General features: G+C 42.0%; 1 protein-coding gene across 1 annotated transcript in view; it reads right to left on the reverse strand.

Annotated features, from left to right (window-relative positions):
* Positions 1 to 991: 991 nt before the first annotated feature.
* XRCC4 (X-ray repair cross complementing 4) overlaps positions 992 to 22,317 on the reverse strand; it is a 142,941-nt gene continuing 121,615 nt past the window's right edge. The window contains exon 10 of the mRNA XM_039696331.1: positions 992 to 1,737. Coding sequence (XP_039552265.1) covers positions 1,632 to 1,737 — 106 coding nt within the window. The 3' untranslated portion in view covers positions 992 to 1,631. The remainder of the gene's footprint in view (positions 1,738 to 22,317) is intronic.

Below are 22,317 nucleotides of genomic sequence, written 5' to 3' on the forward strand. Positions count from 1 at the left end.
TAGCAAAAGAAATAAAAACCCCCAAAAACACACATTAAAAAAAAAAAAACTAAGAAAAACCCAAACAAACCAAAAAAACCCAACCCAAAGAAAGGAGAGAAAAGTAACATTTCCTATTAGCAACAACACCATTTTACTATTAGAAACCCTTTTACTCTTAGTTTCCTGACAGGGGGGAGCTCTGTGGGACGTTCAGCTCCATTTTCTGCTGCAGGCACAATCCAGCCAGGCTCTGGCACTCCGGGTTAAGTCATGGAACATTTTCACTTCAGAGCTGAAACCATATACAAGCTTCTGCTGAAAGCATTGTCAGATCAGCACTGGAAGATTTTAAATCAGGCTGTGCCTCTGAATGGGTGCATGAATGGCTCTTTTGTGGCCCTGCCACTTCCCAGGCACAAAGCCTTCTTAGCAAGCAAAATATTTTGGCCATTCATGTTTTTGCTGTGTGATTTATAACACTGTCCCAAAGCCCTTTGTGAATTTAAGACGCTGTGACTGTTTTTTTTTTTTTTTCAGAGAGGAATGATTAAATATAATATTCCCAGATCCCCATGTTCTTGTATGAAGCCTGCAAATGCTGACAGGGATGCTTTCAATGGAGTATAGGATGGAATTCTGGCAGAATCAGAGCCACTTCAAAAATATCAAGTATTTCACCAAAGAGCTTTGCAACCCAGAGAGCACAGGGGATTTAAGGGCTGACTTCAGTGGGATTCCTTCTGGGAAAGAACTGGATCCCTCTGTCTTAAGCAAGGATGGATTCAGGTCCTGAAAATGCAAAGCAGAATCCTGAGGTCCACGTTGAGCTCTTCATTTTGGCCACTGAAAGGTAAATGCATGTTAACTTTGTCTTTTTGGTGAAGGTTTAAATCTAAATTAATGCTTCATTTTGGGGCAAGATAAGCTCAGGCATTACCAGGTTTTGGTAATGACCACCATTACTCATAATGTTTGACAAATAAAGACAAATTTGACGTATTTTTGCAAACGCATTTTATTTTTCTTTTTTTTTTTTAAGAAATTGCCATAAGGAAAAAGCTGAAGTATCAAAAAACCCACAATTTTAAACGCTGTGGGTTTCTAGAGGAAGTTAAAACATAGTCAATACCAACTTCAGTAGCACTTCACTCCCAAAAGCTGGAATACCTTACAAAGCACAGTGCCACAGAGAACCCTCAGGAGAAAGGACATTTTGCTTTGACTCAGAACAGACCATCCCAAAGTCACACCTGCACCTCCAAAAAAAGCTGATTTATCCATTCCAAGGGCTGAGCTGGGAAAGGCTGAGCTGGGAAAGGCTGAGCACCGCTCTGGCCTGGCATCACTCATGCCTGGAGCCTGGGAAATGTTTGATCCCGAGCACAGCCAGAGGCTGTGAGGATGCAGAACCTCATCCACAGTGCCCTCCCTTCCCCACGCAGGGATGGAAGCTGCACGTGGAGCCTGAAACTCAAATGTGGGACAGCCAAAAGGAGGTGCAGCACCCAGGGCTCTGCAGGAAGCGTGGTGCGGGAGGGTTTACAGCCTCGGAGACAAAGTTTTGGCTTTGCTCAATAAAAAAACAGCTTTCAGCTCACAACTCATCCCTGCTGGAAGCAGCAGGGTCCCACTGCCCAGCCCCCAGGTGGCTACATGTCCTCGAAGAGGTCCTGGGGCTCACAGGAGTTTTCCAGGGTTTCCAGATCCCAGTCCGGGCAGCGCTGCCCCGAGGTCGCCTGCGAGCCCAGCCCAGCCCTGGGGACAAAAAGCAGAGGGGTGTGAGACAAACTGGGAACAAATATAAGTAATTTCAACATATTTTGGGGCTTTTCCTAAGAGGGAAGTGGTTTCTGTGAGACTAATTCATTTTCTGGGGTGGCAGTGGCAAAGCAAGCAGAGGAAATTCAGTGTACAAATGTTATGAATTTATAAATGTGTAATCTATGTATCTATATACAATTTTATATAAAAGAGTTTATACATTTATATTAATATATAATAGATTTATATTTGTATTGATAATTGTATTTATATTTATTTATACTTCATACAAATATATATAATATATATTCCAATATATAAATATATATAAATATATAAAAATAATATATAACACATATAAATAACACATATATAAAATATAAATAAATACTATATTTACATATAGATATATTTAATATATAAAGATATAAAAATATAAATAAATACTATATTTACATATAGATATATTTAATATATAAAGATATAAAAATATAAATAAATACTATATTTACATATAGATATATTTAATATATAAAGATATAAAAATATAAATAAATACTATATTTACATATAGATATATTTAATATATAAAGATATAAAAATATGTATATGTTATACATATAAATAACACATTTATATGTATAACATTATATGTATATAAAAATTTATATTAAACAGTTTATAAATTTATATTCACATAAAGTATATATTTTAAATTATATTCATTACTACATTTTATATTTATATTTTATATAAATATATAAACATTTTATGTATTTATATATTGTTATATGAATGTATACACATACAATATATTTATATTTATAATTTCATATTTATATAAAATCATATTAAAAAGCTTATAAATTTATATTTATATAAAGCATATATTTGTATTTATATTCATTATTATTATTTTTATATTTCTATTTTATATGAATATAGAAATAATTTATATTGAATATGCAAATATATAAAAATATATAAATTGAATATATTTATATTTATAATTTTATATTTACAGTAAAATTTATATTAGAAAATACTTTATAAATGCTCTGCTAGAAGTCTTTTAAACACCCTGGGAATGACCATTTCACCCACAACTTCCACATGGAGAGCTGGGAAGAGCAGCACAGATGCAGACACCATGCTAAGGGATCATGTTCCCTATTTCTGCTCTCTCTCCAGGACTTGATTACAGTAAAGACAGCTCTGCCCTTGTGCCTTGGGAAGGTGATGCAGCCTGTGTTTCCAAAAAGTCCCAAAAAAGTGGCATTTCCAACAGCTTCTGATCCTGCGGGAATTACACTTATAGAGGACGAATGCAGGAAAAAAACCCAACCAAAAAATAAAATTAAAAAAAAAATAAAACCAAAACCAAACAAAAAAAAACCCAAATGAACAAAAAAAAAAACCCCAAAACCAAAACCAAAACATAACAAACACATGAACAGAAAAAAACCACAACAAAAAAAACTCAATCCTGCAGAGAAACCCTTTTTTCTTGTGAGTTTAGAGGGGATTTGTCAATCCCAGGGGTGTGATAAGGATTCCAGGGACCAGCATCAACCACTGCCTTGAAAACAAGAAGTGATCCCCTAACCCTGGCTCAGGGCCTGGCTGCAGCTTCACAGGGTTGAGGGTTCATGCCCAGGTTTATTACAATGCTGACAAAAAAGGTGGAAAATTCAGGTATTTCCCAGGATGGGAAGAGCTAGACAGAAGTGGTGGAGAGCTCAAAGCTGCCCTGTGAGGATTCAGGGAAATGCGGCACGCAATGAAATCCTAATTTTCAGACTGACTCAAGCCTCTTCCTTCAAGTGCTCCGTGTGATAAAGTCAGTACTGTTGGTCAAATTAATGATTTTTTCAGTTTTCAGAAACAATTTTTTCTGTAACTGCTACCTGGGAATCTCTAGGGAGGAGAAGTCTCTATAAAAAATGGCAATTCCAAAGGGGAATGAGCTCTCTAAGCCACCAGGCACTGCCTGGCTCCCACCCCAAGCTGCTCAGCCCCTTGGGGGCTCAGAGCTCTGGACGTTCTGTGCTTCCTGGATCTGGGAATGAGCTCCATTTCATCCCTGTCGTGCTCCAGGGCAATCAGCAGAAACCCTATAAATGCTGAGTCGTGGATGCTGCCACTTCCTGAGAGCTCTCCAGGACCCAGAAGGGTTTCCTCACCACTCCTCCTCTGCAAACCCCTCTAAATTCAGTGTATTGCTATATTCAGAGTATGGTAATTGCTTTCTCTGAAAGTCTAATGAGCTTTCTCTGAGAGCTCTTCCAAAACTCTCTTCTTCGGGCCTGATTAAATTGTGCCAAGCATATTTTATATTCCTTTTTGGCATGCATTGACACCTAAACAGATATCTGCCTCACCAAAAAGCCACTGGGATGAGCTGTAAAACAGACCTGCAGGAACTGGACCCTTCACCAGTGGCTAAAAATTTATTTAAATTATTTAAAAATAACTTATTTAAAAGTAAAATGCAGGCACCAAGCCCCAGCAGAGGGTTTTGAGGTTCAGCCACTGAAGGTGTGTTGTTCTTTTACCTCTGTGGGTCCATCTCCAGTGAGAACAGCACATGTGTGGAGCCACCCACTGATCATTTAAATTAATTCTGAAAGGTCTCATTAGCAAATAAATTAGGCTGTGGAGGCCTTCGTGCCACCACGGGATATTTCAGATATGGTTTGTTGTTCTGCCTTTTTTTTTTTTTTTTTTTTTTTTTTTTTTTTTTTTGAGCATAGGCTCATATATTATTCAGGCATAAAAGAATTAAAAGACCTCTGAGACCCCACATTTGCTGGCTGTGGGATTTCAGCAGTTCCAGAGTTTTCTGATTTGGAGAAGCAAGCCTGACAGGGCTTAGGCAACGTCAACAACCATTCCATCCTCATCGGCTGAAATAACAGTTTTCAACACCATCCATGAGAGCACATCTTTAAGCCAAGCCACTGTTGAGTTTTCACATTGCACAGTGAGAATTATTAAGCTTCTGTGTCCTTGTCACAACATGGTCCTCATTTAATCTCCTAAAATCTGCCTCTGAATAAACCCAGAGTGGAGGCACCGGGCCCTTCACGCAGAGCTCATCAGCATCTTAATTTTGGTTTCAGGACTGGGTGATTCCCACTTGCATGGCAGCTGCTCACTGAATGCCAACAGCCTGCTTTGTTAAATTAAAATTATTTGGGATTTCTCAGGGAGGCTGTATTACCATATCCTGACACATAACTGAGTTAATTTCTGTGAATTGCAGCGAGTTGCACAGCCCTCCCTTGCCAAGAAGCCTGTGAGTAAGGCATTCTTCCTCAAAGTTTACTCTTCTGCTGGATCTCCTTTTGAAGTCCTGCCTTTTGGTAAACTTAAACTCCATTAACACATCTGGAGAACTGCTGACTATAAGAGATCATTTCATATTTCCTGACATTTAGTTCATAAATTAAGGCAGAGGAGCAGACCCACAGCTGGTGTGAATCACTGCAGCACTAATAATGTCACTGCAGCTCTGCTGACTTACAGCAGCTGAGATCCTGGCCCCAGATCTGGAAGAAAGTGGTTACATGACTGGATGTTTCCTTCCAGAGCTGAGCAGGAGTCCTGAGGAGCAGGAGACACGCAAGGCTCTCCTTCCCCAACAGCCCAGGAGCTCTGCAGGAGCTGCACCAAAAAAACCTGTATTTTCTGGAAGGATGAAGCGTCCTTGCACTTTGCCTTTGCCTCCAGAGCCAGCCCAGCACTAGGTGGTCATGACTCTACCCAAGCTTTTGTCCTTGGGCAACTCCCATGGGGTTTGGAAAGAGAAAAACCCTCGCTAAAAAACGTGGATGGAAAGGTTTCCCAAGAAACTTGAGCAATCCAGGATTGTGCCCCCAAACCACTGCATTATTTCCCTCATTTTTTAGTAATTGAAATAATTGCTTCCAACCCTGAGCTGGCGTTTAAGCAGGAGAGGGGATCTCAGCTCTCACCATCTGAATTTCTCAGTGTGTCCATCCTTGCTTTGGACATGAATCCTAATGAAGGCTTCATACCACGAGCAGACAATAACAGAGGGTAAAATCTGATATACACTTTCTTCAGTGTCATAAAAATAGGTGCCAGCAGCAGCTGATAGGCAGAGAATTATTCCTGCATTAACACAGATATCTAGAATTTTTGAGGGCCCCACTAAAGCTCGTGGCTGCAGCAGAAATCTTGGCCTGGAATAACCAATGTCCTGTGGTGCTCCCAGTGCTCAGAGAAATCCAGTCTGCCCGTGGTGACTGGGGAAAAAAAGAGGAAAGTTAACCACAAAAAGAAAAAGCAATGGTGTCATGGAGGGACATGGGGGAAAGCCTCTCACGTGGAGTGATGCACTGAGAACACTCCATGCAGACAGAGCTCTTTAAAAGGGAATATTAGAATTGTGGGTAGGCTAAATGGGAGCTACATCTGATCAAAAATATGATGGTACTCCCCCTTAGAGACATGCTAGAGTCACTATAAGGTAAATCATAGAGGCATTTCTCTTTTTAATTCGATATAGAATGGAAAAAGAAAATAAAATGTTTCACATTTTGGCAGTAGTAAGAGTATTCAGCTTCCAGATGCAGTTTTTGCTGGCATTTCTTCCCAGAAATGATATGAAAGCAGGCACATATACTTCCAAATAATCCTGCAAAATGTAAATTCCACCAAGTCTTGAAGAACTTGCTGGGTACATTCAACTTTGTGACTTTAAATTAGAGGGAGTTTTCCCTAAGTTAGTGAAGAAACTGAGATTTTTTTGTGTTGATCTGAGGAGAGCAGTGGTGCCAGAGATCATCAGAGCCCAATCCACACCTGGCCCCCAAGACAAATTCACCGAAAGTAGAGGAAAATACTCAGAAAATAGCTGAATAGAACAATTCCATGCCTGGCATTCCCCTAAGCTCAGTGTGTCACTGAGGTCACCAGAGAGACAATGACAACATTATTAGATTATATATCATATATCATATATCATATATTATATATTATATATTATATATTATATATTATATATTATATATTATATATTATATATTGTATATTGTATATTGTATATTATTATCACTATTGTTATTATATAATATAAATATATAATAAATATTATATAGATATTATGTAAAATATATAATGATAACAAGTATATAATAGAATATAAATAATACTACCAAAAACAACAACAATACAAATTATTCTTGTTCAGTTTCACAATTAATTAAGAATATTTTCAATGTAGCAACCACAAAGTCAGTGTTCAACCAGGGAATCAAGTGTTCCTTCTTAAGCTTCCACCTCTGGCTGGAGGCCAACCTGCACCTGCGCCATCTCCACCTCTGCACTGCAGGGCAAACCTGGAATTCCCTCAGTGAAACACAACCTAAAGACAAACTTTAAAACCCAGGACAATTTTCAATTTTGTCTTCAGCTCCTGTGAATGATGCTTTTCATTCTCTGGGACTAGAAACCACCAAATGCGGGATGATTTTGTTTGGTGCTTGCACAAGTTGTGTGGGTTTTTTTTTAGTTCACATATCCTTGGAATCCTCCAGAGGGAGGAAAGTGACCCTGGAATCCCTCAAATATTCCATAAATTGACATACTGACTGCAGCAACAGCAAACAAATCTTTCATATTAAGAAGATGCTCATATTTATCTCCTAATGACATAACTTTTAATTTCTGATATAATTTCCAGTAGTTGGTCTAGATCAGTTCTCAACATTTCTATTCATCCACTGCATTTATTTAGTCCTACACAGCAGAAACTTTTTTAGGGACTTCTTTGAGTTGCAAATTCCCAATTAACTTCAGCTGGCATTGGTGCAGGTCCTTATGTCAAGAGAACATTCTGGTTTAGCAATATAAATACAGCCTTGGATCTTTCCATATGATCAAACATGCTTACAGATGCTCACTAACAAAGATCCACTTAAAAATGTAATAATAGATGTCACTTACAAGGAAAAAGCCTAAGCCATGTTTGTTTTAGACAAGTGGCACACATTTCTGTGGCTCATTTCCACTTAAACTCCTTCCTGCTTAAATAAACTAGACCACATGCACTTCGAGGAACACACCAGCACCACTGCCTTCACTGGGGAAAAAACACAAACCTCTTAATCACAGCTACGAAAGTACAGAGCAAAGGGAAAAACTTGGTTTGTTTAGGAATTTTGTCAAGGCCCTCCATAAATCCAGCGCGTTGCAAATCTACTGGCAAATGCTGGGAGACATTTCTCAGAGTCATGAAGCACTATTTATCACAAATGCATTTATGAAACACCTAAACTGGCTGAACTGTGCCACAATCCTGCTCCAGGCTGTCAGGTCCTGGGGCTGCAGGGTCTCCATAACCCTTTCCTACCCCTCAGGGTGACCACAGAGGGCAAATAATAAAAAAAAAAATAAAAAAAAAGCTGGTTTGATTTCTTGTGTAGGGAGAATTTGTGTGTCCTGCTCTTCCTCTGTCTGCATCCCTGAAGGGGTGAAGGTGGAGATGGAGGGATGGGGTTTTCCACCCCAGAATCTGGTGACTGCACACGGCAGCCACGGCTGAAAGCCGTGCAAAAACAAAGAACAAAAGGGTGTTTAACTGGAGGAAAGCAGGAGTTGGGTTAAAGGTAAGTCTGAGCTTGCAGAGCCTCCTGAACCACAGACTCAGCCTGCAGCTCTCTGGGGCCCACCCTCTGCACTGCCTGCTGAAGAATGAAACCACCCCCTCCACAAATTAACAGCATTTAAAGTGTTCTAAAAGAAAAAAAAAATAGACTAGGTCACAATCTGTGTGATGAAAATTTCCCTCTCAGGGGCAGGCTGGGGTACTGTGATTTAGGAGCGTTGTGGTTTGATATGGGTGGAATTTGGGGATGTAATCTAAAAGGTTTTGGTGCATTAGTTTGTTGATTTATTGAGAAATATGAGATGTTTTTGTGAAAGATATGTGTTAAAGATGGAAAAAACTTGGGTGTTTGGTTTTTTTCTGTTTGTCTTTGTTCTGTTTTGTTTGAATTTTTCTGGGGTGTCTGTTGGTTCTTTTACTGATCATTGGGTAAAAGAGGGAGTGTTATGGGGTTGGTCTTGTTTTGAGAGATTTTAAAATTGAAAAAAATCTTAAATTCCCCAACCAAAACCACTACAAGTAGAATCCATGGACTCTTTTAAAAACTCGTATGACTGAATGAAGCACCTTCTTCCTCCCTGCTGAGCAATGTGTGCACATCCACCTGGGCACCATCAGGAGCCCATATCTCTCCAGATTACCTGTTACCCACAGATCTGCTCAGCAGGTTTTGGATTTTTCACTTTAATTCAGTTTACAGCAGAAAACCAGATCAGTAGAGCGTGTGGATGTATCACTCATGCAGGTGTTTTCTAATGACAAGATGCACTCAGACACACAGAGCAGCACTGAGTTCTTCATAAATCCGGGAGCAGGGCTCCACTTACAAGCTGAGGTAGAGCAGATGAAGTACAGCAAGGTTTTTCCTCCCCTCTAATGGGTTTCTATTGAATATAAAATTGTTTTTAGGACTCAGAAGTGTGCTTTCCTCTCTGCTGCCTCTTAACTCCCATTGAACCTCTCTCTGTGCTCCTCCTGACCCCTCCCCAGCCACAGATCTGAATTCATTCATGCTTTTCTGAAATGAGATCAAAGCTTTGATAATTAAGATCAAACAATCGCCTACAGTGACACCTGTGAGAGCTGAAACCTGTTCAAACACACAGGAAGAGAAAAAAAATTTTTAAAAAACCCCAAAAAACTAAAAGAAGGGGACAGAATGCATTCAGACCAAACACAAGTTCATAACTTGTTGGGGAAATGCTGCAAAAGAGTCTGGAGAATGAGATTTGTATGAAAGGTTGCACCATCCCCAAATAAACAAGAAAACCCCAGCTAAACAAAAGAATGGCCCAGTGCATTTCCTTTGGGAAAATTACTATAAAATAAGGGGTCTTCTTCTTAATCAGCTGCTTTGCTTTTTATTCACGTAAATAATAAATAATAAAAGAAAGCAGTGACAGTCCAGCTGGGATGCCAATCACCCCCAGAGGTGGAAAGGAGAGGAGCCCAGAAGGACCACCAGGCTCTGCACCAGGGAGCCATCCGTGTCCTTTTGGGAAAGGAACCAAGACAACCCCTGGAGCTATGAGACAGGAACCAAAAAAGCGACATTTTAAACAGAAATTTCTGATTTCCACCTCTCCACAGATCAAGGCATGGATTCAGGGAGCCCATGCACCTCACGCTGCCTCCACCAGATGCTCCTTGTCAGGCTCCAGGTTTGAGAGGCACTGAAATCAGGGCATGAGGAACAGGTCTGGGATAAAACTTAGGCATTTGAGGGTCATCAGGAGCACTGACCCACACAGGAAGGTGTGACACTGGTGTCCCACAGCCTGCTCAGCACCTGCATGGACACCTGCAGGTTCCATTTCACACGTGGTGCTAGCTGGGAAAAAACACTCAGCAATTTTGGGTTGCATTGGGGTGGAATCAGCACCTTCCTGTGGGGATAAAGAGGCTGTGTCAGGCTGAAAAAAAAAGGAAATTAAGGGATGACACATCAGCTGTCCACAATGTGGGGACAGCTGTCCTTGGGTCAACTCAGCTCTGCCCAGGTGCTCTCCCAGTTAATTTTTCTTTCATGGTTCTGTGTCCTCTCAAGGCCATGGAAACTTCCCAGAGTCTTGAAGACACCCCACACACAATGTACAGGAACAGCAGAACAACAGCAGAAAGCACAGAACACAATGAAAATGTAGCAAAATTGATTAGACACCATTGCACAGTAATTCTCTTTACACAGCTGCCCCAACTCCAGCCCAAGCCAGATTTTTACCTTCAGCTCTGACACATTAGTACAAACCCAAAGTATGTCCAGGAAATTGTCTTGTGCTGCTCTGGTTCTAAGCAGCATCCAAACCACAAACATTACACAGTTTTAATCCACAGAGAGCCCTGAAAATGGTCCCAGTGCTGCACCACCACTGAAAAATTTAGATAGTTTGCCTTTCTGTTGAGTTTCAGCACAGTGATGTAAAGGAATTTCTCAATTTGCATTAAAAGCATTAAGAGAGAAGGGAACACCATGCAACTGGGACTTTATTAGGAGAAGGCAGGTGTCAATCAGAGGGGAATAATCATGGTTCACATATGAAACAGGTGCTGCTGCTGCCTGGGTAAAACAACCCAGAAACAGCACTGAAAACGGAACAGGTCCTCCCAGTGGGAACCCAGGGTGGCTTGTATCCACCCTGTGGTACTGGGAAAAACGGGAAAAATAATGCATATTTTTCAAGCACACCTCCTCACCTGGTGATGTCTCAACTGGTTCCTTTCCAGAGGAAAAGAAATTGGAATCAGTAGTCAGCCCATGGCCCAAAAGCACAGGGAAGACACTGTCTGCTGTTAATTGAGATTGTGACAGATTGATCACTCTGATTCTGTCTGAAATGGGAATCTTTGCAAAGGAGACAGAGGAGAGGGAGGTGAAAGAGCAGGACACAGGAATTCCCATCTAAAAGAGCAGATCACAACAAAATAAAATAAAAATCTGGGATAAAATCTCATGCTCAGAATAGGCAGTAAAGATAGTAAAGAATAATGCAAAAAATTTCAGAGACCTAGTTGTTCAAAGAGCCTTTTAAAAATTTATTTTAAAGCACTGTTATAAATAAAAATGGTTGCTTGAAAAGTTTCCCAATACATTTGGCAGACCAAACACATTCCTGGTATCATTGGTGGGGAAAAAAATCAGAATTAATCTGAAGCACAGGTTTTCAGTTTGAGCTTAGCTTAACTTCTTGTTAAATAACCAACATCACTTTTAAAGCAATTTACCAGCCGGATTTCCAAACCTTTCTACATTTCCATACTTGTTATTGCTAATTGTAATAAAATATTCAGGCAAGAGTAACAGAGGCTCATTCTAAACTGGTGGGGACCAGCAGGAGCCAGGGTTTGGTGCTGTCAAAGTGTTGAGTTTCAAGCCTAACATAATTCTTTGGAGCTTACACTTCCCCTGTCCTAGAAAGAGGAGAATAAGCTGTTTTCTGATGGAAACACAAGGAAATAAACCATTTAACTGCACAACACCACAACACTCCATAAACCACCAATAAAAATATAAATGTGAAGAATAAGTTTGGTGTTACTGGTGAGAAAATATGACAAGAGCCACGAGGCCCTTGGTGGGGTGAGGGAAATTTCAGTGGAGAATTTTCAGGAAAATTCCAGAAATTTCTGATTTCTGTATTTACAGAAGGGAGAAACCTGCTCAAACCCAAACTACTCCTGCCCTTCTCTCACAACAGCTTGATGATCAGGTGCATTTAACTGACTCTTGATAACAGAAAGAGCTTTTATCTTGGAAGACAAGATAAAAATAAAAAAATCCCAACTCTTATTTGATTGCTACAGCTGTACAAAACCAGAGCAGTAAGCAGTGCTCATGCCACCAGCCAGAATTTATGTAGTAAGGTGTTTCTCTTCCTCTAAGCATCCTAGACCTGATCCCAGCATCACAAAAATTGCAGATTCAGAAGGTTTGGAAGTGGACTGGGGGCTTATCAAAACCACACAGATCTCCCCAAGGCTTTAAACAGCAGAAAATCATGAGAGGAAATATCCTCCTGTAAGATTTCTCTATTGCTGCTTTCCAGAACGAGAGGGGATAAAACCAGCCGTCCCCCTTTTGCACAGGGGGGATGAAAAATGGGATAGCATAAACATCCAGGACAATCCTTTTGAAGTTTGGATCAAAAAAAAAAAAGGAATGAAGCCTCGGGGGCAGGGGCAGGAGAAGGGAAGTCACTCCTTTATCACATTGAGTCATTCATCTTGAGCAGTCCTGTGTGTCTATTACGTGTCAGCAATTGCAAATTAGGCAACAGGAGGGTGATAAAACCAGACATTCCTAGAAAACCTTCCTAGCAGATGATGCTTAATTCAAAGAAGTGGGTTTTTTCTTCCAACAGTTGCCTGAAAAGACAAAAACTCCAGTGAAACTGTCTCTGGTGACCAGTCCAGATCGATACGAGGCGAGCAGCTAGAATTAAATCAATAAAGGGAATAATGAACCTGAAGACACTTCTCCTCAAAGCAGAAAGCCCAGCTGATTCAAATTCCCTCACAGACACTGTCCTGCCTCACCAGGGCTGCCTGTTCCCACGCAGCTCCAAGCTGAGGGGCCACTGTGCTGCTGAAAATGCCTTAATGATGATTAAATACCTGCAGAACGATCAAAAATGGAAGTGTTACAAAGCTGGGTGAGGGAGAGGAAGGCATGGGACTCCTGGGGACCACGCAGAGCAACCCAGGTTTGGTCAAAGTTTGGTGAAAAACCCCATTTCTGGAGAGGCTGTTGCTGGCAGGGTGAAGGTGGTGTCTGGGGAGGGGTGTGCAGGTGTCAGAGCACACCTCACAAAGTCGTTCCTTGCCCAAATTTCTGCACTGACAGGAAGAGCAGGACCCACTGTGGGTCCAAACTGGGAGAGGCTGGAGCCCTGCCAGGTGCAGCACAAGCATCTTTTGGGGCAGGAATGGGTTTTTTGAGAGGTTAAGCACACCACACTCCAGCAGAACCTGCAGTGGGTGATGTAGTGCTGCCCTTCCCAAAGGTGAGCTCCCTCAATGCAGAAGTGAGCTCCAGAGTCACTGAGGGCTCTGCTGAGTTGGTGTGTTCACAAGTGCTTCTTTGTGCAACAGGAAATGAAGAGAATCTTCTGTGGTGGTGAAAAAAAAAAAGGAAAGAAAAAAAGAAGAAATGCAATGTGGAAATAAGAATGCTGTGGGTTGATCCCCAGAACCTGCAGTGGGTGATGTAGTGCTGCCCTTCCCAAAGGTGAGCTCCCTCAATGCAGAAGTGAGCTCCAGAGTCACTGAGGGCTCTGCTGAGTTGGTGTGTTCACAAGTGCTTCTTTGTGCAACAGGAAATGAAGAGAATCTTCTGTGGGGGGAGAGAAAAAAAAGGGAAGAAAAAAGAAAAAATACAACGTGGAAATAAGAATGCTGTGGGTTGATCCCAGCTGGATAACAAATGCCCATCAAAGCCACCCTGTCCCCCCAATCCTCAGCTGAGGAGGGCAAGGACATCACAAGTGGGCTCTGCTCCTTCTTCCTCAGGGGTTGGACTCCTCACATTCCTTCCCTGCCCCGGTGTGGATCCTTTTCCCATGGGCTCAGTCCTCCAGGAATTCCCCCAGTGTGGGTCTCCCTTGAGCCCACAGCATTCCCACCAAACCTGCTCCAGCCCTAGGGATCCCAGCCTCCTGCAGGGACCCCCTGCCCCACAGTGGGATCTCAGCCCCCCTGACCGTGCCTCTCACATGTCCCCCCATCCCAGCTGCAGGTCCTTCCCCCCTGATCTGCCATGCCAGAGGTGCCACCACCAAGGAAAATCACACAGAGAGTGCTGGTAAGGCTGCTGTCCATGCAGAACTCACAAGGAATTAAAGCATGCCGTGCTGGTGGATGCTTTGCAAGGCCAGATTGCAACCCCGCCATCCAAGGGGAAATAAAGGACCTTTAAAAAAGAGATTTAGAAACAAGAATCTGTTAAACAAGAGGTTTTTTTTCCCAACACATCTTGAATTCAGTTTGCTAAGTGGCTGCCTGGCCACCCTTGCAGCCTCTGGGCTCAGGCACTCATCACATCCTGGAGTATCCCACCTCCACAAGAAATCCAAGGAAATCACTGTGGCCCACAGACCCCCTGAACTTGTCCCTTAAATGACAGATATTCAGGGAGCTCTGTAGAACCAAAGGTGCTCCAGAGCCTGGAAATCTGACTGTACTAAAATTGGAGACTATTGAGGAGATGTTCTTGCCAATCCTCCTTGGAATAATCTCTGTGAAGCTCTGTACATAAATATATACATACAATTATGCACAGGCAGCAGGGGATTGCCTGGCTATGCTTTTCAGCCAAATCAAAGGCAGACATTAAATATACATCCTCGTTAATTCTAAGAAACATTGGGAAACTGGGGCTTTGGGCACATAAACCAATGACCTAATTACACTCATCCACATACAGCATTTTTCCTACTCCCAACAGATAAAATGCTTAGCAACCCCCGCTGCCCTTCCTGAAATATGTTGTGCAATGTTCCTGTCACCAGGGCTGCTCTGGTCTGTCTTAGATGTGACTGCTTCACAGACCAAGCCACACACACTGCCAGAGAGTCATCGGGTCTCCCTCCAGCTTCAATCACACAGTTTTGGGAAGAAACATGAAAAAAAAAATAAAAGGCTTGCGAAATGGAATGGTATGTTCAGCATAAGCCTTGCATCCAGCACGAGTGAATATTCATATATCCATATATTGCAACACAATCCACCTGAAATGCAGATTACACTCCCTTTTGCACCTCAGTTTTTAAAGGTGTCCTCTCCACCACAGAATAAAATTTATATTTCTCTTTTAAGACATACCATATACAGCTGGGTTTTGGGGTTTCTCTAACACTTGATGGAAAGACAGGCATTTAGTTTGTATGTTTGCCAGGCAAAACAGACAGGTATGAAACGCCAATTTAAATTTGTTTTTGAAGAGCTTTTGTCAGCGAGGGGAACAGAAGAGGCCTGGGACAGCACAGTGTTTATTTCCAGCTTTTCCAGTTTCTGTCCCACAGCTGAACTCCTGTTTCTGGCTGAATACACTAAAAACTATCCAGGGGTAAATATTAAACCAGTAGCAGCAAGGTGGAAAAAGAGCATTTCCTCAGACAATCCTTTCCTTAGAGATAAGTGTTTCTGAACATTGATCACTTAGGCCTGAATTTCTGTGCTGATAGAAACCCACTGAAAGAATCCCTTAAAACCAATGATCAAACATGTTTTTCTCTCTATACTTGGGTATAGAGGGTATTTAATGAATATTAATTCAGGCAAGTCCTCTGATCTGGACAGCCATGTCTTCAAGTTTAGTGGAAATTTCCAACAGGTCTACAGTTACCTCAACAAAAGACACGGAAAAATAACTTCACATATGTTTATCACAGCAATTCATGCTTACATGCTACTTTTCAACTCAAACAGTTATTTTTAGAACAGAGAGGAGTGTATCTTGCCTTCTGTCAAGATAAACACTTGTGGCATACAGCGCACAGAAAATAATCCAAAATGACAGAATTGATTTTGGAAAACGACACTCACTAACGCAGCTAATGATGAGTAATTCCAGGTTGGGATTTACCAGATTTGATCCGAACCATAAGCTATTTCTTTGTCTACTGCTATGTGGAATAATACTTTAATGGGACTGTGGTAGTGTGGCAGATTTCCCCAAACCCCAACAACCCCCAAAGAAAACCTAACAAAAAAACCCAAAAAACAAAAATAAACAAATAAAAATGCAAACAAACAAACAAAAAACCCCAACCCCCAAAAAACCAAAACAAAACAAAAAAAAAACCACCAAAAAAGCCCCCAAAACAACCTTTATTCTAACAACATAATTATTTTCTCTAAGCAGCCAACAGAATCTCACTGCACTGATGGCATGGTAATCAATGCCTTTTTTTTTAATTGAGAGGATTATCACTGAAATAAAGACAGGCTGCCCTTGCAGCTTGGTTGGATTAGGTAATTTTCCATAAAGACTTCGTGATGGTTTAGTTCCTTACAGCTTGGTTTGGTTTTTCACCCGACGCATGTCCGGGATCAATCCCTGCCCACAGACAGCCCTGCACTCCTGCCTTCCCCCACTGTCCTCCCCTTTGATGCTGCTTTCCACATCACAGCCCTGCTCTGTCTGTGCACAAACAGCTGAGCCAGGATTACAAACTCCAGACTCTGCCAAGAGTGTGAGAGCCCAGCATGAAGAAGCAGTTCAGGGATCCAAGTTCCTGTTGCCTAATCAGTCCTTTCACCCTGGCCAGGAGGCAGCCGTGCCTCTGCTGTGGTTTTGCAAAAAAAAAAACCCCAAAAAACCAAAAAAAAACCCCACCAAAAACTCATGAATTATATGGCAGCACAATGAACTATCAATTACCGACCCAATCTGCAATGCTGGGAATCAAATCCCAGAGAATCTAAGTGATCAAAGAGGAGTCGTAGGTTGCAAATTTTATTGCTGTGTTTTTACTGGAACACAGTTTATTCCTCCTAAAATCTTCCGCATTAACACAATACATAGTCTGAAGCTGTTTAAACAAGACCTCATTCCACAATTCCACATTTCAGGGAAATTAGCCAAGTAATAAGACAAAGCATTTTCTTTAGGGTATTACAAAAAAAAATTAGGAAAAGTTTTGAAAATTTAACTCCTGTCCCCAAAGCCTTAAACTCTGGAAATCAACCATAGAGCATATATTTTCCTAGATAATGAAAAGTATTTGTAATGGATTTTACAATTAAATGAATGAAAGCTGCTGCAGGATCTGTTAGGGATTGTCAAACCACTGCAAAGAATTCACTGCTACGTCAAACCCACCATTAAATTTCTTGTGCGTTTACCCACGAGGCATTAGAGAAGAAACAACACTTCACACTGAAAGGACCCCCCTCATTCGGGAGGCAATGACTCAATTTGACTTCAAGGGTGAAACGTGAGGGTGATAAATCAGCCAAGGGGCTGCATGTGGCACAACGCGCACGAGGCTCCGCGAGCAAGCGCTTGGTTTTCATTGCTGCTTTTCCACCCTCCATCCCCTTCATGCATTGTCAAAGGCACTGGAAGCAGAAAAGGCACAAACCCGTGCCTGTCTTGGCAGGAGTGACGCTGGAATGGATGAATTTATGGAATTTTTGCTGCTGCCACCAGACACAGCTTTCATAGAAGGCACTTCAGGAAGGAAAGAATCTTTGGGTGCTTTCCAGCAGGGCTAAGTCTCAGGAGGAACTTAGGCAAGAGCAAAGCATGGCTGTAAAGCAGCTTGCCCTGGGAATTCTGACAAGGCTGTGCCCTCCAGCATCTCACCAAGCCATGCTCCTGCCCTGTTGCTGGGGGGAGGGATGGAAAAATACCTGGTCTGAGGAAACCAAAACAGAATATGAATCAGCGGCAACCCAGCTGGGTTTTTTTTCCCCTTTGGCTTCTATGTTTTTTTCCTTTTGTTATTTTGGGGTTTTTTCCCTGTGCTTTTCTGTCATGGAAAGACAAAATCTTTTCCTCTTATTCTTCTCTTTTAGTACTTTATTACTCTTGTGCGTTGTCAGTGGGGTCCCTCACACTAATAGGTCTCAAACTTCTGAGCCTTTTATTACAGCACTCCCTTCAAGTCACGACTTTTTCCCAGCAATTCTGCAAAACAGGATCTCGTGCATTGAAGAAAAAATTTGAAAAAGAAAATTACTTTGGATGGAATCTCATTCTGCTAGTCCTGACTTGACTACCACAATCCTACTGAAAGAAGCACTCCTGGTAGCAGGAACCTGTAGGTTCAAAGAGGTAAAAGCAGTGGGTGTAACACCATAAAGAGCTGCAAATCCTGGCAGATGTTTGGGTGGATGGGTGGATGGATGGATCCCCCCTCAGTGTTCCCTTCTCCAGCCTGCCCAGCCCAGCCCAGATGAGCTCTCCCATCAGAGCAGGACACTCCAGCTGAAACTGCTCCTCAGTGAGGCTGGGGACATCACATCAGCATCAGCAAAATAAGTATCCCTTGAACTGGTTGCCTTGGTACCCTTAATGAAATCCCAACTTCCAGCCTGTTCAGCTCATCTCAGAACATTACAGCCTGATTGCAAGAGGCACGGGGAAAATGAGGTGATGCCAGTGGAAAACACGCCTGTTATCCATATAAATAACTCCTGAGAAAACAAGGTGTTCAACAAGGAGTCAGGATGCCCTGACAACTGAGAGCAATTTGCCAGATTTCAGTGCTTCCACATCTATCTGTACACAAATCTACGGCTGCACTGGCATTCTTGCATGCACAAAATAATTAATTTCTCTATTTACATAGGTTTTCCAGAGTAGAGAATTAGATGAGGGGTCTTTATTTACCTTACAAAGGACTGTGAAGAGAAACAAGCTCTGTGGAGCTTTTCAAACTGATCTGTTTCCCCCAGAACTCCTCCTCATTATTAGTATTTCTGCAGCACACTGTTAAATTCAGCCAGAGATGCTGCTTCATTTTTTCCTCTGGAAACACTATTCTGCAAACCAATAAATATAACTGACAATTTCTTAATATATTGTCCAAAAGCTCTTTCTCATTTCGAGTCATCTTCCCTAATCCCATTTCTCATATTACATTCTCTGCTCTGCGCTGATACTCCTCAAGCCTTATCAAATGTTTCCTTTGTTGTCCCGTAGCCAGCCTGTATGTATTTAACCTAAACCCATCCCTCATAAATCCGGGCTCCAAATTCCTTTCCTGTGCTCGGAGTTCTTCCCTCCATCCCTCCAGCTGTCAATACCTCCCTGCTAACGAGACCTCAGCATCCCCCAGCGACAGGAGACCTCTGCTTATTGGACTAAAATTGAATTGGTCTTTATTGCTGTCAAATCAGTATTCCAAATTCATGCCTAATTTGCTGTCAGTTACTACTTTTTAAGTCCCTTTTGGCATTGCTGCTTTCCAAGGTTCCCTTCACCCGCAGGAATCCGTGGCTCAGATTATTTTTCCCTTGATAGGCCGGCGCTAATTAATGTTTCCAAAATGCTTTCAAAGGGGAAAGTGCTGTATAAATATTAAGTATCCTTATCTGTGATGGGGAAACGTGCCCCATTACTGTTGTCACATAAACTTCACATCAACACACTCTGTGCACAGCCCTTGGTCATGGGCACTTGATTTCCGACAAAGCCCTGCTGACTGGATACAATAATGGGAAATATTTATGTGTGGGCTGTGTACACACCAGAGCTGGGCCCTGCAATGTGAGTGTTGCACACACAAAACACGGCCTGAGCCGCTCTGCTGTTTATGTATTTAATGTAAACAGAAACTCAGAACAGTTTGCAGCTTTGCCTGTGTATTTTACACCGATTTTTGCTGTATAAACACTGTCTCACTGAGTTATTGGCTGCCCAGCAAGGCCTGGTGCAGGGGGATTGTTCAATACTGAATGAAATGAAGTTTGGTGAGTTCAGGCAGCTTGGCTATTAATCATTCAGAAAAACAAAACTAACAAAAAGGGCCTTGTGTTTCCACCGCCTAGCATTTCCTACTTTAACGGGTGTCATTTCCAATGCTCCGTTCCACAAAGGAGTGGAACATATTTCTGCACACTTTAACACCTTGAGAGCAGGGCAGATGATGGTGTGCATCCTCCAGTGCCAGCACGGGGCCCCTGGGGACTCACAGCTCATGGCTGGTGGGTTTATGTCCCAGAGCACAAGCCCGAGGGGATGATGAGCACGGGGCACACAAAGGAAGGAAACCAACCCAGATAATTTGTTAAAGCAGGCATTAAATAGGCTGGCAAGGTTTATTCTTCCAAAAGGCTGCATTCTTGGATGTGGTCCAATAAATCACTCACCACAGAACTCTGAGGAGTTATGCAGAGATTATGAAGTTAAATCTGTGTTTACATATTTGTTTTTCATTGCGATCAGCACAATCACCATCTACCAGGATTCAACCTACCACTTAACCCAGGGTTTTTTTTTTAAATGTACCGATTTTTGACTCAGGAAATTCTGTGACAAATTTTCTGCAAGCGTTGCCCCAGAGCAATAGGGATGACAGATCTTCACTTCTACCTGCACTGTTCTCCAACAAGCCTATTTACTATGAGACATTTCATGACATTCCCTCTTGACCTGAACTAGAGTCCATCTACAAACTTCAGACCAAAGCAGGAAATTAATCTCCTAGAGGCCATAAAAAAGCCACTCCATCCAACCACCTGATGCTTTTGCATGGCAGGTTGCATTTGCTGGCCTCTCCATGGTGGTGCAAGGTGTGTTTCCACTCTCCCCTTCCGCAGGTGGAGGAGGAGGACACACCTGTGCCAGGCTTCCCAAACCAGAAATCCAGCAGGTTGTTGACTTTGGAGATGGTTTGGGCAGCACTGCACACAGCCAAGGCACCCGTCATGCTACCACAAGACCAGGAAAAAAAGGAAAAAAAAAAAAAGTGTTTGCCTCCCTTATAAAACAGAGAACAGAGCCCTTAACCTCGTATAAAATGTCTAGACTCTGGATAAACAGTCACTAGCGCTGGTGCTGCTGCTGGTTACTGAGTTACCACGGGGACAGAGCTGCAGATTGATGCCAGCCCTGCTCAGGGATGAGGAACAGGTCTGAGATAATCCCTGGGATAATCTTTGCCCTGGGATCATCCGCATGGCTGCCCCGAGGATGCAGCCACAGTTCCCACTCCACCCTCACATCCAACCTTCTTTTTCCACTCAGGTATTTCTCACCTCTGAGATGCAGCTGGAGCACTGGATCTGCAATACCTCTGTCATATTGCTGTTTTATCTGTGGTTTTTAACACCAGTTTCCTTGGCAGCAGGACACAAAGGCAATAATCCACTGACCACTGCCAGGATTTCAGGACAGAATTCCTGATTTCCTTGACAGAAACAAGGGAAACTTAGTTGAACCCACAAAATGTACAGGGAAAGGGCACATTTTACTGGATGAAGGCAGCCTATTTCAGGAGTGCAGTGCACTTTGTAGTAGTTCCACTCCATTGCCTGGATTGCACAAATTCAATTTGCTTCATTTTCTACACACTGATACAATGCCTGCACTTGACTCTTACCCTCCATGTGTTTGCTTCAGGTTTTGTTTCCTGGCACTATGTAGATAAACTCATACAGTGCTGTTTTGGAAAAAAAAATGTTTCCTATATTCACATGATTACCCAAACAAAAAAGCAGGTTTCATTCATATTGCTATTCCTAGTAAAACACAACCAGAAAGACAACACAATCCCTTGGTGTGCAAGGGATTTTTGCCAAAGATGTGCTGGAGGTGACTCCAGAAAACAGGCTGGAAAGCTCACAGCCATTTTAGAAAGGTGAAAATGCCACATAAAACAAATTTACCTATCAGCAGTGATTACCTTCCCAGGTGTTTCACTACTGGGGAAAATACGTATTAAAAAAAACAACAAACAAACAACAAAAACAGCCTTAACATGAAAGAACATCACCTGTTGCTGTTTCCACAAGCAGCAGGTTTGAAAGACCTAGAAACTGGGACAGCCTTAAAGGAATTTTCCAGGATTTCATCCAGGAATGCCTCTTCCCTGGCTGAAAACCATCTGGGCTCCTTGCTGAGCAATCTTTAATCGAATTGTCTGCGACAGAGAGAAATATTAAGAAGAAAACTAAGGAAAAAAATCCAGGTCTATTTTCACCAGGGACCTAAGCAGTAGCCTCAACTGAGATTTAAAGACAGAAAAACTGGACAAATGCACTATTTCAACCTCATATTCCAAGTTACAGAGGCACAAACAGATAAATGTGTCAGTAAAATCAGCTTGCTTTTACTGCACAGTAAGCTCTTATGAATAACCAACTTCTTCTCCCCAACACATTTTTTAAAAGAATAATTTGTTCCTAGTCAAAAAGCCTGTGTGCCAAGTTTCAGCACAGAATAAAATCTTTACAGTGGAGTTATAAATTTTTTTGAAAAGTGGGTTCTGTGTACT

Source organism: Passer montanus, unplaced genomic scaffold (genome assembly GCF_014805655.1).
Source record: "Passer montanus isolate IOZ18808 unplaced genomic scaffold, ASM1480565v1 scaffold97, whole genome shotgun sequence".
NCBI lineage: Eukaryota > Metazoa > Chordata > Aves > Passeriformes > Passeridae > Passer > Passer montanus.